General features: G+C 41.4%; 2 protein-coding genes across 3 annotated transcripts in view; one reads left to right on the top strand and one right to left on the bottom strand.

Moving 5' to 3' along the window:
- Positions 1-6410, bottom strand: part of TMEM59 (transmembrane protein 59) — a 10107-nt gene extending 3697 nt beyond the window's left edge. For both annotated transcript variants that reach the window (XM_015427701.1, XM_015427702.1), the window contains exons 1-5: positions 6161-6410; positions 4039-4144; positions 1255-1349; positions 923-1075; positions 591-672 (exon numbers count right to left, since the gene is read on the bottom strand). In XM_015427701.1, coding sequence (XP_015283187.1) covers positions 591-672; positions 923-1075; positions 1255-1349; positions 4039-4144; positions 6161-6355 — 631 coding nt within the window. In that variant the 5' untranslated portion in view covers positions 6356-6410. The remainder of the gene's footprint in view (positions 1-590; positions 673-922; positions 1076-1254; positions 1350-4038; positions 4145-6160) is intronic.
- A 113-nt stretch (positions 6411-6523) lies between these two features.
- On the top strand, positions 6524-17130 carry TCEANC2 (transcription elongation factor A (SII) N-terminal and central domain containing 2). Its single transcript, XM_015427703.1, has 5 exons — positions 6524-6573; positions 7126-7236; positions 9804-9945; positions 12761-12954; positions 16792-17130. The coding sequence occupies exons 1-5, from the start codon at positions 6547-6549 to the stop codon at positions 16978-16980; spliced, it is 663 nt and encodes a 220-aa protein (XP_015283189.1). The 5' UTR covers positions 6524-6546; the 3' UTR covers positions 16981-17130.
- The last annotated feature ends 1757 nt before the right edge of the window (positions 17131-18887 follow it).

Raw genomic sequence — 18887 nt, 5'->3', positions numbered from 1 at the left:
GGTGCTCTCGCGCGGGGTGGGGGGGGGGGACTCTGAAACTTCCCTGGCTGCTTCTTGCTCCTCGTGGCCCAACTGAGGGCTGCTGGGAGCAGGGGGCGGGGCTTGTTGCATGTGCCCACCCCCTGGGCTCCTTACTGCTGGAGCTCCGCTCCTGTGCGCTCCCGCAAAAATTGACCCCTGATTATTAGTATGCAGAGGCAGCCCACCCAACAGGTGTACCTGAGGGACTGTCTAGGGACCCAGAGGGACCAAAAGAGGCTCGCCACTGGCAAGCGACAGCCTTGAGTCATGCTGCTAGACCCAGCAGCCCACCCAGGTCCCCCTGCTTGCTTTCCCCCTGCCCACTCTGCCTGCATGAAGGAGGGAGGAAGAGCAGCTCCACCACGTACGGCTCTGCTCTCTCTGGCTTTGTTGTGGGCTCAGTGGTTGTCGCAACCTGCCTTCCCTTGCAGAGGAGAAAGAGAAGCAGGAAGCTGCCAGCTCCGCCACTGCCAGGCTCGACTCTCCCCCCCTTTTGGAGGGCTCAGGGAGTGCCTGGGCTGGCCCAGTTAGCAGGATTTGATTTCCCACAGTTCCCTCAAATAACTTACAAGATGCTTTGCTCTGAGTTGATTCTTTTAGATCCATGGTTTCCTGATGAGGTCTCTGAACATACTGAACTTCTGGCTTTGACTGAAATTACAAGACAACTTCCAAAGTACATATACAGTCCTAAAATATACCATTAACAAATCAACAAGCACGATCAAGAGACACATGCATTATACCTAACAATTTATAAATGCCCCGCATTTAAACAAATAATCCAGTAATCCCAATGGAAAATGACCAAATTATACTAGGTAGCTTCTTGATTTATAACTGAACTATAAACACCAATACATCCTTTAAACTCTGTACAGCAGAACAAGCTAAGAAGTACCTGGAATATCACTATTTTGCCATCATCAGCTTGAAGGTAGAAAGTCCATGAGGAAGTAATGAAACTGTGGGCTGTTTCCATCATATCACTCCAGAATGATCTTACAAGTGTAAGGGGGAATAGAAGATGGATTCTTGGCATCAGGGACATGAGCTGCAAATAAACAGCTTGTTAGTTTTTAAACTATTTTTACATGTTACTGAAGTAACAAAATTAAATGAATTAAACTTAAACCAGCTCTTCTCGCCACCATTTGTATTTAATACAGCTGAAGAATGGAAGTGCAAACATTGAAAAGGTATTCACTGATTTTTAAAAAGTTAAATACTCACTTGCTCTTGTCTCAGTTCAGCATATGGCAACTGATTCTGACATCCCAGACGGCAAGCATATTGTTCATCAGACTGAGAATATGCTTCAGTACATGCTGCAAATGAAGATGCATACTCTCAGTACTAAAGGTCACACCTTCCAGGTCATAAACTGAAGCACGCTTGGATGTTAAACTAACATGCCATTCTGTGCTGCTGCTGTTGCTGCTGGATCCTACTTCCTGATACTCATCCCCCCAAAGGAATGTGTCAGAGGTGAGGCAGCTGTGCCAAAACCAAAGGGAGAGTTATATTTCAGAATTCAAGAATGATGCAAGAAGAGAACTCGCAAAAAGAAACAGGATGTGTTGGACAAAATGCTTTCTGCTTCACTTTTTATAGGACCTTGGACTACACATACCAGTTTCAGTTTTGGTATTACTCTTAGGATACTGCATATTTTGGCAGTTTCAAAATTTTAAGCCAAAGAATACTATCATAAAGAAAAAGAAAAAATGCCAGAAGACAAAGAAAATCTTGCAGAAACGTATGTGAACACCTGGAAAAAACAAGGGGGAAAATTCATTTAAAAAGTGTGTGCCCTTCCCATTAGGACTTTAAAAAAAATCAATACAAAAAATTGGAAAGTTTTGAGGACGACGGAAAAAAATCCAATGATTTCCCCCCCTCCTTTTGAAATGAGTGTAATGTAACTCACTCAAGATGTATAGCTGAAAAATCCAGAGAATTCCGACCCTCATTTTTTTCAATGAGAAAATTAGGAAATATTGGGGAACACTAAAAAACTCCTTGCTGAAAATGTTCTTTGGTTTCAGCGTTTATTTCTTCATATCTCTCATTGCAAAAAATAAGAAACATATGCTCACCACTTTGGATGCAGCAGTTTTCAGCTGTCTCTCAAGTACTGAGTACATTTGCAATTCTGTTTGTAGAAAACTAAGGCATTTATACTTTAAATTCTAAAATTTTACTTAATTTTACCTGTTAAATTTATATGAAAGCAGCAAAATATGTTTAGTATTTATAAAAAGTATTGTATGCATTTCAATTTTTCTCAGAATACCTGTCCTCCCCACTCCCCAATCTTGGCTTCATAATTTCTGGAAATTTTACATCTCTAACATTGAGCAGGTAGATGGCCTCCCCCACCCCCACCCGCCTTAAACTAGCAGAAAGTGTCACCAAGTCAAACACTAGCAGTCTCATGGAAAGTGCTGGTTATATTACTAGAGGAAAGCAGTTCGTTGCCTCACTACAAAAATGAAGCCAGAATGCCACAGAACAGAAGTTGCCACTCCTTAAGCGCCAACTCATCAGTCTTCCTCCATTCCAGAAATTTATTCTGTGAGTAAGGACTGCTACTGCTAGACACAAACTCTGACCTATTTTATCATCAGAATTCCATTCAGATTTCTGGCAATTAGAGGGCATGCTCATAAAATGCACCTACACCAGCAAATCTTAGCAGTTACAATGTACTTAATGGATATCCACATTAGATTACATCACTATACAGCTACCATAGGACACAAAAGTAATTTTATATACAACTGACTTCAGGCTTAAGATACCAGTAAGAGAGAACAGAACAGAAGCATCCTTTTATGGCAAGCAGTTTGGCAAGATATATTTATTTTCTACAGTATAGTCCTGAATTTCAAACTCCTTTAACTCAGTTCTATGTAGCATTAACAAGCCACTACTTGTTATCCACAAGCTATGACCTATTTAACCATTAGAATCCCCTTTTACCAGCCCATAATTTAAGTGCCCAGTGAATTGTTGCCTTTTACACAGTTGAGAAAAATATGTCTCCTTTTCCCCCTTCTCCCCTCAACCGGGCCATTTCCACACAGGTAATTTTGGATAGGGTTGGGAAGTGGGTTTTCCCCCCTAGTTCTTCACAGCATTGTAGTGCTTTTGTGCACAACCCAAGATTTCTGTGACTTTTCTGCTGTTTCTCCGAAACGTCCTTCTCCCAAACTTCTCACAAATGATGCACTATTAGCACTTCAGAAAATCGCACAAATGCACACTGTATGAGAAACAGTTTGGATTGGTCAGATCTTATAAAACTTACTCAGAAACTTTATATTTCGTGCCCAGTTCTGCTTGTACACAGCACTACCTTCATGACAAATGCAAACATCTCCAACATGGCATAAAAACGGTCTTGTCCCGACAAACAGAAAAGAAAATGGCTTTGTGACTGACAACTTCCTAGTTATGTTTGCCTTACAATATATCTTTGGGGGCAAAGTAGAATAGTATTTAGCATTGTACTATTGCGAAAACAGATAATAAAAACATATTAATGCATTTTAAGCTACAATTAATATATAGATCTTATATCTGATTTCTGTTGGGCAATTATATTTCTAGAAACTTCTCTAATGAAAAAGCTACCATTTAAAATACACTTACGGTATCAAGATCTTTTCTGATGGGAGGAAATGTTACTTATCCTTGTAGACAATTTTATTATTTTAATTTTAACAAGTCAAATACATGTTATTCTACCTGTATTAGAATATGCTATTTTAAATGTAATTTATCCATTAACCACAGAATCCCTTGATAAAGGAACATTTGTGGCCGGAAATATGTTGGGCCTTCAGAGACTAACTTTTTGAAAAAGTTAGAATAAATCTGTTCCTACTCCTTTAGACGAACCATTTGCTGCGTTGTGCTGCCCAACCATTAACCATAAAGCTGTGACTGCATCTTTGGTCAAATTTATATCTACTTCTAAATATTCTCAAAAAAAGATGCTGAATGTCTTACCAGAATCACACTCCAGTTTGGTCTGATTCAAATCAACACCATCATCTACAAACTGGCAAATGGAGAAAAGTCTGCAGCCTCGCTGACATGCATAAAGCTCTTCTTCCTAGTAATTAAATACCAATAAGTCAAACTCACTCTTTTCATAATCCCAAAATTTTCAAAAATTTCTTACATCAATGTACCACAGAAGCACACAAAGTGTACTGTACTTGTCATTTTATCAAATTATGCTTCTTTAACAAGAACCAGGAGACTGAGTCAGGTTTGTAACAGAGAAGACCACTAACAGTTTATCAGGTTCGATTCTACCAGTCTTCTGCTGATGCAAGAGCAAAGACCTCACCAAAGTGTTCTCACTATGCGCGCACACTGCTCCATATTGCTGTTTTCCATGTGAGTCTCCTAATCCAAGCACAGCTTTTTCAAGGGTCAAAAGGGCTGCTGTGGGAAGGGCAAAGTAGGGATAGATCTTGAGTCTGTATGGCTTCATTGCAGTAAAATACAAATTGGATGTAAAGCCAACATAACATAAAACATTTGAAAAAAGTCTGGAAACAAACAATTACAGTAGAAAATATTTTGTACTGACTTTGGTACAAATGTTGTGGGTGTAAAAGATCTAATCAGCAAGGGGGGAAAACCCATAGTTTCCTTGTACTGGATAGGGTATATAAAAATGGACAGTCCAGACAAGATCTGACAAATCTAGGTCTGTTTAGCTGATATGTATTTGTTTGACATCTGTTGGTTAGCTTAACAGATCAGCTCATTAGAAGCAGCCATAGGAGAAATGGTCAAATAAAGACAGTGCAACGGTAACAAGAACTTCTGCATAAGAGATGATGCATAAAGAGCAGTGTTCTAGAACACTGAAACCCCAGCTGTAGAGGAAGAAAAATTCTGAGTTAGGAAATAAATATAACTTCATTTAAAATACTGCTCTCAAACATTCTGCTTCATCAGCAGTGTGCACTATGTTCTAATTTTTAAAATGTCTTTCCACTTCATAATATGTTTCTGTATCCATTACACTTTTTGCATATACTGAATCACAAATCAATTCAAAATGCAAAAGTTGTGTTCTTTGGTTCTAAGAATCAGGGCAATCCCATATATGCATGCAGTCACTGATCTTCCTTCCTATAATACCCACTGGACAAGTGACATACGAACGATAGGCTTATCAAGAGATAAACCTCTCTTAAAGCTTCTCACTCCTGTTATACTTACCAAGTTACATAACTGCCATGTAAATATGTCTTCAGCCATTCTAGTGCACACAAAATCATCCTTAAACAACAATTATCTTTTCACCACTGACTGCTAATCATACTTCCCAAAATATTTCTTTCTCTAACAACAATGAAGGCTCCATATAACACAGGGAAATAATTCCAGTTATCACCTTACATTAAGTGGTGGAACAGCAAAGAAATAACCAGTGTCTAAGGATAGAGATACACAAAGTTAACTATAACACAATATGAAGGGAGGAATTCTGAAACAGACCTTTACAGTGTTTTGAGAGAAGTTCCTGGACTGGTGCATCACTGTGGAAAGACCTTGGTGCAACCAGCAGAACTTACTTGAGAATGCAACTACTAAGGAAGCAGTCGGCATTTTGCTAGGTAACACAAACTATACAAATACCATAAGGGGTGATGGATTTAGGGGTGCAAGTTCTCTAGCTCCCAGTAACGGGATAGGAGTAGTTAGAAGATAAGGGTTTCCCTTCATTGGGTATGCCCCTACTCTGCAGCAAACAGACACTAAACTGCCGGATTGCTGAGTTCTGCCACAACATACTATGTCATATGCTGGAGGACATGTGCTGCAGGACGTGTAAGAGACAACAGCCATAAGCATTAATTCTAATTTTTCTGTGCACTTCTTTGTGTCATATCGCTCCCCATACCACAGTCAACAAACAATGCTGTCTATGCGCCACCCAGGATCTTTGAAGCCAGTTGCTGGTAACTGCATTTACTGGCAGGTGGGGTCGAGTGACATCCCTCTGGAGTGAGTGTGCTAAGAGATCCCCTTGTGAAGGTGTAAAAATAGGGGGCTGAAGGGCACAGCTTATTGCAACGGGGGCAACCTCAGGGTCTTTCCCCATTACCTTGGGGTAAGTATGCAGCGGGTAGGTACTCTGGCAGGTCCGCTGGCACGGAGCAGTACTTCCCAGCGCCGGCTCAAAACCCTCGGAAAGCGAGGCAGGAACAGGCTCGTCAGCAGCCCAAGCGCCCTCGCAACCAAAGGAGAGCAAAAGGAAAAAAGAGCTTAGCCCCAAACGGCCCCGCCGCGTCACCGCCATCTTGTTGTCAATCCAACTAGACGCGTACACAGTCGTTTGTTGTTGTGTTCCTTTTTTTCCCCACTTCCTGTTTCCGGGACCCCTGGCAGGAGGCTACAGATGTATCACGAGAGTTCGGGCCGTTGTACGCCGCGAGACCTGACGGGAAATGTAGTTTTTTTCGCCGAAGGGCGATGCAGTCGCGGAAATGAATGTGGAAAGACGATACGCTTTTCGAGGTAAGGGTGCTCTAACCTTAATGTGCCTGCTAAATTAGTCCTTCCCTGCCCCATTCGGAGTAAGAAGGTATCCTCTGTCCATCCATTTCAGGCAACAGCCTCCGTCCCCCCCCCCCCCCCCGCCTGTTCTTTAATTCTTGAGACATCCCTGTCAGGGCCTCGGGTGTAAGACTACCTGGAAGCAATGCACCTATATAATGGACATGCTTCCTTTCCTCTGAAACAAAGTTTTGTTTTTTTGGTGACACGTCAAGCCTGTTTTAAATACCAGGGCTCAGCAATATTAAATATTGCTACTGAATATTATTAAACATATTATGTAGCAGTAAAGAAGCAACTGCTTACCACTGAATGGTAGCTTGCACAGACATAGGGCACTAAAGCCATCTCCAATCACCATTCCTTTCTTCTGTCAGTCCTCAAGTTACTTTATTAGATGTAATACCAGAATCAAGATCAACCCCTTATGTTTTTCTGAAGAACAGTATAGCAAAGCATCTCTTCTTTCACACTGATTTTTTAATTATAATCAATGGCTTCTTCCTGTTTAAGGCTTGCATCATGGATAAGTTTGTCGTACGGAAACCCAGAACTCAAGAATGTCCTAAGAAGAAAGATCCCGGAGAAAAGATTTACAAGCAAGCCACTTTAGAGTCTCTGAAGGTAGGGAACTGGATATCCTACCACTGACAGCAAGGTTATCCTTTCATTTCAGGTAATCTGTCAGCAATTTTGGAGCTATGCATCGCAATGCAGGAACTATTTTCAGAGGTGTTTAGGCAGAATCCAGTAGGGCAATCAATACTCAGAAGAGGGGGGGAAATCACAAAGGACATTCCTTTCAAAATGATAAGGACAAAATCTTTCATTAAAAATGGCACAGAGTATATGATTATGTTTTTCTAGGGCAGTGGGAACTGTATCTCATACATTGTAAGTACCATTTACAAGGCACATATGCCAGAGAGGCCCTGCAATGCTTGTAAAGCTACCAATAGGACTTCAGCAAGATTGCTCTCTGTGTGCAATTTGGAATGTTAAGCATATCAAAAGAGAGCCCAACATCTTAATTTTTCAGAGTACGGTGTTTCATTGACAGCAAAACACTAAGCAATCTTTGGGAAGACAAGACTACTGGCTGTTTCCACATTGGGGATTTGCCACAAATTTGATGCAATTGGGAACTGGATATTTTTCTTGCTTCCCCATAGGATTGTGGTGCTTCTGTGTACCATCTGGGTTTCCTCAGTGTTTCTGCAGTCCTTTCCAAACTTGCTTTGATGTCCCCACAGCAGCCGCCCCACTGCCATCAATAATTTTTTTTTGCATTTTTTAGGAATAATTGAGAATTGGCAAATCAATATAATAGTATATTGGTATGTTTATTGGCTGTTTTTTATTAAAAACTTTGAAACATTTCTTCCCCATAGTGTGGATGGGGGAGGGTGCCATGGGGACTGAGGTAGGAAAAATGCAGGAAAAGCTGCAATCTGGAAGCCCTGTTGCCTCTATGCTGCATTGGCAGCTGCAGCAACACCAGGGCTTCCACAAGGAAATGCTGCGATACGGTCTACTTTATAAACAGCTTTTGCAACCCAAGTTCTATGAAGCATATACACTGCAGCTGGAAAATGAGACATCATGCAAGAAGTTTTTAAAAAAGCAGAGATGACAAAAGTAGATTTGGAAGCCATCAGTATAAATTTGGTGGGAATAATTATAATTATAGGATGAAGGAGACTTGCCTTGGCGGTAGTATGTGTGAAAAAGATCTAGGGGTCTTAGTAGACCATACAGTGAACATGAGTCAGCAGTGTGATGCGGTAGCTAAAAAGGCAAATACCATTTTGGGCTGTATCAACAGAAATATAGTGTCCAGATCACTTGAAGTGATGGTTAGACCTCTGCTCTGCTCTGGTTAGACCTCACCTAGAGTATTGTGTTCATTTTTGGGCACCCCAATTTAAGAAGGATTTGACAAGTGGAATGTGTCCAGAGGAGGGCAACAAAGATGGTGAGGGGTCTGGAGACCAAGTCCTATGAGGAAAGGTTGAAGGAGCTGGGTATGTTTAGCCTGGAGAGGAGATGACTGAGAGGTGATATGATAACCATCTTCAAGTACTTGAAGGACTGTCATATAGAGGATGGTGTGGAGTTGTTTTCTGTTGTCCCAGAAGGTCGGACCAGAACCAACAGGTTGAAATTAAATCAAAGGAGTTTTCAGCTAAACATTAGGAAGAACGTCTTGACAGTTAGAGCAGTTCCTCAGTGGAACAGGCTTCCTCAGGAGGCGGTGAGCTCTCCTTCTTTGAAGGTTTTTAAACAGAGGCTAGATGGCCATCTGACAGCAATGCTGATTCTGTGAACTTAGGCAGATCTTGAGAGGGAGGGCAGGAAGTTACGTGACTGGACAACAATGTATATGGCTAGTGTCAATAGTCAGCAAGGTGGTGCAGTTGCCAGGGCCTAAGGCAACTTCCAACACTGGCCACTGGTGCAGGGAAGCTAGCTCTGTCCTCCTTGGCCAAAGGGGAGAGGCCGATGTGGGAAAGAGGAGTGGCTGGAGAGGAAGCATTGGTACCAAGGGTCAAGGGGGGCTTGGTTATTGCCCACAGTCCACAAAAACGTGGAGCCGGCCTGTTAGTGTAGCTTGGTAATGAAGAGAGCAGTAAATAAAAGATGGAGCTTGTAATGCACAGGGTTATGAGCAAATTGGACACTGAAACAGAGTGCAGATGATGAGAATCAGTAATGGTTGTGGTTTGAAAACGAAGTCGACACATGCTAAGTGTTCTTGAGGGCATTCTGGGCTGGGGTGGATAACTGCTGATGGACTGGGATACATTGCATAGCAAGGATCTTGGATAGTGAGGTACTGAAGAACAAGAGCTAAATTTGGGAGGAAGGGTTGACAAGTGTATGAGGTGTTCTCATGCTTTTTCAAAAAATATCTGCTCAAGTACTTACTTCAGAATAATAAGTGGATTGAAAGTGGCAGCCTAATGAGCTTATTTTGCTCTCTGGATTTCTGTGCCTTGTTTTAACATGAGGGACTTGCTGTGAAGTGAGTATTCCTCTGTTTGGCTGATCAGGGATTCTGTTCTTGACTGACTCTCATCATCAATAATTCATGGGTCAATAACTGCTGTATTAGCTGGCGCAAAGCAGAATACCTTTATTTGCAATAAGCATGCATGTCTCTGTCTCCTAATGATAATTTTCCTTTCTAGAGAGTTGTGGTTGTAGAAGATATAAACAGATGGAAATCTATGCTAGAGCTTTCAGTTCAAACTAAAGAGAATCTAATTGTGGCCTTAGAAGAACTAAGGAAAAAAATTCCCTCCAAAGAAATTCTCCGTTCCACAAAAATAGGTAAATCATTTTTTAAAAAGATTTTGTTGGCTGCATATGTGGCTATTGGTAGGAATTACTTACATGCATCAGATGCATTCCCTTAGAAACACCGTTTAACCAAAGTTGGTTTTTTTTAATATTGTGGCTTTTAACCTGATAGGCACAGGGAAAGACCTTTTCTATCTAACTATTAAAAGCATTCTGTACCTTTTCCACTCACTGCCCTTATTAGTTAGATTAGAGAAAAATAGATTAGAGGGCGGAAAGGAAATTTTCCCTGTGCTGGCCAATTTAAATTGTTGTGTTTTTAAAAAGTGCCTAATGAAGATCAGTAACTTTTTTTGAAAAATCTAAGAGTTATTCTGTAACAGCAACTGCTGTATTGAAGATAACAGATAAAGCACCTCTAACCATCCTAACCCATCAAGTGTCCTAAATAATAACAAGTATTGTAGGTAAAAGCCAGTTACCCTGTGATAAGCATCTTGCTTGAATATGCTGTGAATATGCTGCACAAGCTTAATCCTGAGTTGGGCAAATCCTCCAGGATTCAGTAATTGTTTTTCCCCATGGGAGGTACAGCAAAATGTGATGCAGATTCCAAGAATTATTTGGGTACCGAAGTCCAGAGCACAGCACAGAAGCCTTGTTCCTCCAATCTAGGATGGCAAAATTTGCAGTGGTATCATTGATCATGAATCATTGTATTTGCATGTGCTTTCTGTGCATTGATCCTTACCCAGCAAAGAGCTATCCAATGAGATCAAAGATAAAGGTACTGTAGCTTATTCCTTTCATATTAAGTGAGTATAGAGGTGCTCTCAGAGGAGGAATGAGCTGTTCTACTCCCGCTCCTGATTAGTGTAGTATTTTGCCAGTTTGTAGCAGCAGGGCCTTGGAAAGTGTTATTTGTGCTGTTAATATTTTGAAAGCACTTTTTGAAAGCATTTGCATTGGCGCTTCCTCAGTCTGATTTCCCAGGATGACAACTAAAGTTATCTGATGAAGGGAACTTTAACTCTCGAAAGCTTATACCCCGAAAATCTTGTTGGTCTCTAAGGTGCTACTGGGCTTGAGTCTAGCTGTTCTGTTGCAGACCAACATGGCGACCCTCTAGAACAAATGTTATGTCCAGGGTTATGGTCAGGGTCCAGCCTACCTCCATATGTTCCCCCAAGGGCACTACGGTCGGGGGGTCGTCATCTCCTGGAAATTCCAGGCCCCAAGGATATTAAATTTGTGGTGACCAGAGCCAGGGCATTTTCGGTGGCAGCTCCTACCTGGTGGAAGGAGCTCCCGGAGGAGATCCGGGCCCTGCGGGATCTTTCTCAGTTGCGCAGGACCTGCAAGACAGAGCTCTTCCACCAGGCTTTCGAGTAGGAGCCACCGCCACTATTACTCCATCATTGCCATCTATGCACCGTCGCACCATCATCACGACTATCTGGCCCCTTTGGGGGTGCGAGGTGCCCCTGGCAGCAAAAGGATGATAGATTTCGGGAAAGTTACCGTTGGGTTTAAGATCTACCCCATCTTGTGACAAATGGAGCACTGTGATTTTGTTACTGTATTTTACTGTTTTATATCATGTGCTTTTATTGTTTTAATCTTGGCACTTTGTGCCCTTGTTAGCCGCCCTGAGCCTTCGGGGTAGGGCGGGATACAAATCTAAAGATAAATAAATAAATATAAATATAAATAAATAAATGTCAGTTTTGGAGACACAGAAACTCCAATGGCTGCAAGGCTTGCATCACACTGCAGCATTTAAACAGATTTATTTATTTACTTCATTTATACTGCATCTTTCTCCCCAGTGGGGACCCAAGCAGTTTACGTCACTCCTCTCCTTCATTTTATCCTCCCAACAACCCTGTGAGGTAGGTTAGGCTGAGCAAGGGTGACTGGGCCAGGGGTACCCACCAAGCTTCCATGCCAGAGTGGGGATTTGAAACTGGGTCTACCAGATCCTAGTCTGACATTCTAACCACTACACCACACTGGCTCTCAGCTTGAAGATGCCTTGACACTCTGACCTGGACCTCTCTTTCCAGGAAAAAAATTAACAGGCCAGAGCACGTGTAGCATTCAGATGCATATGTTGGCATTTGGTGATGGTGCAGATAGGTGCCGATTGCAAGACAGAGCCTTCCCTGGTTGCTTTTCCTCAGCATCTTGGAATCAGAAATATACTGCCTCTCAGAATGGAGGTTGCATGGCTAGACCTGCATTTCTGCTTTGTTGTGACAAGTAATCACTTGGATCCACCAGAGGGTTTCAGTGGATGGAAGGATTTTTACCTGTGGGGTACAGCATTCTAGCCTCCTCTGTTTGGCTGTAGCCCAAAACACCCCTGCATTTTGGACTGCAGCAAGAGGCTTATTTGAACAACAAAAAAATCCCAACATTTTTTTTAAGGTGCAGTCTTGCAACAGGAGGAGGGGAGGTCATGCTCCATGGATCCAGGCCTTTATCTTTGTACCACGTAAGAACTAGCAGTGATGGCTCTGCTTAGAACAAGAGGGCATGGAAGCATTGCTGAGCGCACAGAGCTCACCTCATCAGTCCTCTGGATTCTCTGTATTAAATGACAACTAAATATTAGCATAGGTGTACAGATAAAGCAGTCGGTGAGAGCTGTGGGCGGTCTTCTGTAATTATATGTCTGAATGTTGTCCTTAGTATCTTTTTACCTTATAGCTTTATCAAAGTCTATGTGATAAATCCTTGGTTGTGTGCTATGCAGAGGCTGTTTCTTTAATCACATAGCTCTCCTGTCATTGTTATGTACTGATAAATACTAACAGTTGTTGTTTCTTTCACTTTCTGCAAGGTCATACGGTGAACAAAATGCGCAAGCATTCAGACCAGGATGTGGCCACTCTTGCAAAAGCCGTGTATACAGAGTGGCGAACATTCATCAAAGACCACTCAAACAGACCCTCAATAGAAGTGCGAAGCAGTCCTAAAACAGAGAGCCTTCGAAAGAGTGCACAGAAGCTACTTGCTGAAGCTCTACAGATGGAGGTAATGTTTTTGTTATTAAATGTTAGAAAATAACTTTATACCAATTATCCCCCAAAAAAATCCGGATTCAAAAATACAGATTGTTAATGTTGGCTAAAGATAGCTATAACATTTAAACTGTGTTCACAGTGGGTTCTTCGCAGCAAATGTGAACCAGGCTAGACAAATTTGCCTGACCTTCAAGTGAAATGCTGGTTCAGTGTCAGTCTTGCCCTCTTTCTCTCCACGTTCCATATTTTGGCAAGATGTCTGCCTTTTAAAAAAAGTTGGCTTATTTTTTTAAGTTGCAAAACTGATCTGGGGATTATGTCTGTATGAAGTGGTGATATCACAAGCAGCACTCATAGCCCGCTTTTCTGCATTACAACTGGAGCACAAGGAAATGCTGCTGAACAGGTTTGTTTGTCAAAGTTCTCCCCAACAGAGAAAAGGATGTTTGAATTGAATGCCATGATGGTATTTTCACAGTGGCTTCACTGTTCTAAAAATATTATTCATGTCTTCACCCTCTTAGCCCCTGAGAAAGGAAGACAGTAGTAAAATGTCTAAATAAATAAATCTTTAAAACCCCTAAAAATGCTTTACGGCATGGACGATTTATTTTGTTTTAAGTCAGCCAAAGTTGCTTTGTGATATGGGAGTGAGGTTTGATCTGTACAGTTATTAGAATAGTCAACTTCTTCCCTGAAGGTGCTTTAAGGGAACATGCAATAGTCAGTGATGAAGGAAAGCTGCATCTGTTGCATTTGCTGTTTAGCTGTTAAAGGCACAAGAGTCCTGCTACCAGAAACAAAGTTGGCAATGCAGCTATGCCTTCTGCATTTTGGTTCAGCCGCCAGAACACAGAAGGGGAAAGACAAGTGAGAGAAGACAGATGTCAAGGATGTTGCGAAGAGGGAGAAAGACTCTTGGAGGTGGGAAAGATAGGGGAGTGTGCCAGTGACAGCAAGAACAGACAGTTGTGCATCAGAATTCAGGGCAAAGTTACACTGAAGTTGTATCTTTGGTCTTATAGTTCAGACAAACCTTTCTGCAGATGGATAACACACATCAAATCCTGTGACCAAAAACATGATTTATTAGGACGTTTCTACATAATTTTCCCACCCAGTTTTTGTTTGTTTGTTTCTGTTCTCATGCACTAGAGGTGCAGACTTAATAATCCAGGAATGATTAGTGGGTGCCTTACCAATTAAACTGACACAGGGTTATGTTAGTTGAAGGCTCAGTGGCCATGGGAGCTCTGAGGAGCACTGGTGTAGAAAAACCTGAAGTTCATTTTATGTGGTCCATATGTAAGTCAAATGTATATATCTGTCATTTTTAGAATACACAGAAAAGAAAACCTGCAAATACAGAGTTATACCTGGTATTTTTATGTACTAAATATGCACCTATGCCTTTTAGATGATCTGTAGTTCAAGCAGCTTTTCCCCCTGTAATTAAGTGTTTGGGAACCCAAGATTATCATGAAAAACAAAGGAAAGGGTCAAAAGCATAAAAAGGGGTGGTAAACATCAGATCCCTGTGGTATCCTTAAGTAATGAACACAAGAATTCTCTCTAAATCTTAATGATCAGTTAACCTGCTTTATTAAATTCCATAATAATTATATATTTATTGTGTTCATTAATTATCTTTTAAATAGTGTCAAAGCACTCAAGAATTGCAAAGCAAAGTTCAAAAATAATATGTTTACCATTCTTGTTGGTGCTGGTCAGAAAGCTGTGAATCCATTTTTGCTAAGGAGTTAATGGCAGTTCCTGAAGTTAGCATGCCCAGTTTCACTTACTAGACAGCCCTTAAGTTTGACATATCAATTGGGGCACTTTAGCCTTTAGACAGATGTTTGATGTTGCTGGTCCATGACAATGGATCTAAACTATATTCAACTGGTGGACTGTCCTGGCCCAAATATCCATATATTTTTATTTGTTTGTTTGTTTGTTTGTTCAGTTTATACCCCGCTTTTCCCACCAAGGCAGGCTTAGAGCAGCTTACATAAAAATGCATATATAAGTACAGTTAAAATACATAAAACAACAAAACAGTCAATTATCCATTTTCCTAAAGTGCTGGAAACAATACTCAATTAAAGTGCAAGAGCACTGATTCCTACTACTTAGGTGATAGTCCTGATGGTATTCTAACATCGGCTCAATTTGATCGACTAATTTATGTGGCAAGACAGGCTGAAGGTGGTAAAGCCAGGGCACAGGGTCACTCCTTGGTATTTAAGGCAGCTCCTAATTGAAAGCCTGGTGGAAGAGCTCCATCTTACAGGCCCTGTGGAACTGTAAAATTCTTCAGTACACACCCACAAGGTCTCTCCTTCTTTAAATGAAGACCTGGATGCAAACGTCTAAGTTTAGCTTTAGTGCTGCCGTAAACAGTTGGCTGTGCTGCACCTCCCTGTCTTTTCATCCATTGCCTCTGCGGCAATGCTCTTCTAGTCCTGTGATTTTACTGTTGCTGCACATGCACATGTGTGAAAAAGTCACAAGTGACTAAGGAGATATAGGGCCACCCTTTCCACATCTGGAAATGCACTTACATGCACAGGAAGCATGAAAAACAATCCATAGTGGCCATGTAGAAGGCAGGTGTGGTATTCTGGTTAGAGTGCCGTACTAGGTTCTGGGAATTCTGAGTTCAAATACCCACTCTGCCATGAAATGTGCTGGGTAGCTTCAAATACTGAGCAAGGCTAGTTATATAGCCCCAAATGTAAGGGATTTCCTTCTGCTGAAATCCCTCGAATCTGGCTCCCAGTAACATGAGACTAAATAAGTGTAACTGCTGGCCAAGCAAAAGAACATCCTCATCCAAAGGGAACTTAAAGAGCGAATGGGACAGCAGCCATCTTATTATTTTAATCTTTCCCACGAGAGCTGTTAGTACAAAGACAGAGAAGGACTACATGCATTTTCATGAACCATCAGAGATGAACAGGGGATAATATCAGTAAAGGAAGAGGCAGAATGATTTAACAGGAGTAGGAAAAGTTCAAAAGACATTGTTTAGTGATCTTTGGACCAAGTGAACTAAATCCACAATCCTGCAGACATGTAACATTATAGAATGCAAGAAGCGTCAGTGACTTCAATGGATACTTGTAGCATAATCCCTGCATAAGCTGCAGGTAAGATTAGAAAACGGTAATAACCACACAGGAGGGGAAACAAACACTAGGATAGTAATGTTTGAGCATCCTGACTTCTCCTGAGCTACAGAATTCCTTGGCACTAATAGCAAAAAAGAGAAATAAACACTTTTCTTGGTGGGCAGAAGTTGCCTTTTCATTTATTTTTATATAATTTATTTAGATGTCTCAGCTGTGCCAAATTACATGGCTTGGCACATGTTGAAGCAATAACTTCATAATTAACATTTAGCAAATCCCTTTCCGTTTTCTTAATTACACCTCCTTACATTTGCTCACAGAGTCTACATTTCCCTTTACAGCCCCGCCAGTCAATCCTGCCAAGTATTTAGAGCATCTAGGATTTGGTTTTGGAGCTGAGTTTGAAATGTTATCAAAAGAGTCTTGTATCAGAGAGTGTTACTGGAGGCAGTGCTACGTCGTTTGTAATTGCACTTGAACATGATACCCCAGGATGGCTGCAGATTAGTTTCCTGTTGGGCTGGCAAAAAGTGACTGACCACACTGCCTTGTTCCTTAATTGCTGGAGTGAAATTAAATTGCTCTTCCTGTTTTACTTGTGATGTGAAGTGGATTTCCTTGAATTTGAGCTGATTAAGAAACCAGCCTCCAATTTCAAACAGTTAGTCACCTTATTAAACGTAAGGATCTTATTTCTTACTTTCTGTTTTCAGATTGGTCACCCGCTGGTGGAAAATATTGAGCGAGAAGCTTTTCATCTGTCTTCCCGTCTCATTAACGTGCCCTACCGCAGGACCGTGCGAGCCCTTGTGTTTGCTTTAAAGCACAAGCCTGAAACTCTAGCAAAAGTCCAAAATGGCATGTTGTCACCTAGCACATTTGTACAAAGCCACAAGAAGTGACTCAGGTGCCTGGCACAGGTTTGGGGGGTTGGCATGACTGCATCCTGTAAAGAAATATGGAGCCTCTTCTGTCTTTCAGAGTAACAGAATAACATTAACAGTGGCAATCAGTAACATTAGAGGAACAGGAATATTTCAGGAAGTCCATTGGACACGGTAACAGAATAACATTAACAGTGGCAATCACTCAGTAACATTAGAGGAACAGGAATACTTCAGGAAGTCCATTGGACACCAAGTTTTCATTTGATGGAAAAGGTGTTTTGCAATTCAGAGGGCAAACTAGAATGGGGAAGCCAGTCTTTACCTTATGGTAAATAAGTTCAGCTGGAAACAGACTTGGCCTTACTGATAAACACAGCTCCTCTTGCCTATGGCCAAATACCTACATAGGCTTCTCAGGGATCAGTAGGATGCTTAGAAAAAACTCCAGATATGGGTTGGACTTGTAGGGTGAAGGTTATCCCCACCCACCATCTTCTAGTATGTAAGTCTCTCTCCTCACATATTTCCCTTACCATTTAGAGAAATACCAGCTAGGGAGCTATGGAGGCTGTGCAAAGTGTAACACTCTCAAGTGCCTGTAAGATACATTGTGAGTTTACATGAGGAAGTCACACTGGATGCAACCATCCAACAGTATCATTGACAGATTCTGGTGGTTTAGATGTAGGCTCTACTCTTCTAGAGATTGATATCCTGAAGGTTGGAAGGACAAGTGGCTTCTTTTTGTTGTATGCTACAACTGAATATGAAATTTACTGCATCAAATAGTTTTGTTATATTTGAATATTTTCAAATAATGGCTGTTTTGAATTTGCTGACCTTGTACTGACCTCCCTGTTTTGTACTGTCATATTTTAATTTGCCCTCCAACCTTATACTCTTGTGTTTTTAAAGTAGGTGGCTTTTTTCTACTAGTGATACAAATAAGAACTGTAATGAAATTTCTAACTATAGTGTACTTAAAGTAAATAGCCTTAAAATTGGTCTCTTCGACAAAATCAAAGAATATTAAACTGAGGACAATTGTGTACAGTGTTCATGAAGAGTTCTGACTTAATTCCAAAGATCCTCATAGTTGTTCTGACACCTGGGAACTCAATTCATAAGCCTTGCCTTAAGTCTCCCAATTCAGAGATGCTGTGTGTTGCTTAGCAGTGGTAGCACAGTGTCCATAGCGAAGAACAGAAGAGGTACCAACACAGGGGCAGATAAAAACAAATGGGTCTTTGAAAAGCCAAAGCATGGCATCAAGCGAGAAATGAGAATCTGACAAGACCTTTGAAATCTGTTCATACAAGCAATCCTGGAGGTGATATTCCTTTCAAGCTGAAGAAGAATATAGAAGAACATGACCTTACAAGACAAAAAGAGCTAGTTCTGCTGGGATAGCCCTTTCTGTTGGGATGGGTCCAATCCACACACCCCATCCTACCACTCCACTGAGCAAAATTTGAAGCCTTCCTCCAGCCTAAGGAGCCTTCTCCCTACTCAAGTGGCTCTTCCATTGGAGGAAGAGCACCTCAGGTTGAAGGGAGGCTCCGTGGAGGAGAGTTGGGTCCATCTGCTCTCTTTTAAAGATACATGGCTTCTTGTCTAATGCTGTACTAGAAGGACTGGCTGTTAACAAGTGACTAGCTAGGAAACAAGTGCAAGCTGTTTCTATAGTCATACGTACCAACTGTTGGAGAGGAAAAATGGAGATGAGCCACAATGCAATAAAAGCAGAGGAACTTGCATGTAGTCATATTGGAAGACATGTACTCTCTGAAGGTTTTGCACTACTGATATCCTTTCCATTCTAGCCCTCTTCCTTAATAGGCATCCCACACACTATCAGGCTTGCTAAACCTCTCAATGTGACCCTCTGAATTTGTTTCTTCCCATCCATTACTGTTGCTGCT

The sequence above is a fragment of the Gekko japonicus genome, unplaced genomic scaffold (assembly GCF_001447785.1).
Source record: "Gekko japonicus isolate JY-2015 unplaced genomic scaffold, Gekko_japonicus_V1.1 scaffold332, whole genome shotgun sequence".
NCBI classification, from domain to species: Eukaryota; Metazoa; Chordata; class Lepidosauria; order Squamata; family Gekkonidae; genus Gekko; species Gekko japonicus.
The sequence above is the reverse complement of the archived record's forward strand: the minus strand, read 5'-3'. Positions and strand labels throughout refer to the sequence as shown.

What these genes read in the sequence shown, in the direction of transcription:
- TCEANC2 (XM_015427703.1), top strand. Translation starts at nt 6,547, where the DNA reads ATGTGGAAAGACGATACGCTTTTCGAG. An exon ending in AAGACGATACGCTTTTCGAG is followed by an intron (nt 6,574 to 7,125) that starts GTAAGGGTGCTC and finishes TTCCTGTTTAAG; the next exon opens with GCTTGCATCATGGATAAGTT. An exon ending in TCTCCGTTCCACAAAAATAG is followed by an intron (nt 9,946 to 12,760) that starts GTAAATCATTTT and finishes ACTTTCTGCAAG; the next exon opens with GTCATACGGTGAACAAAATG.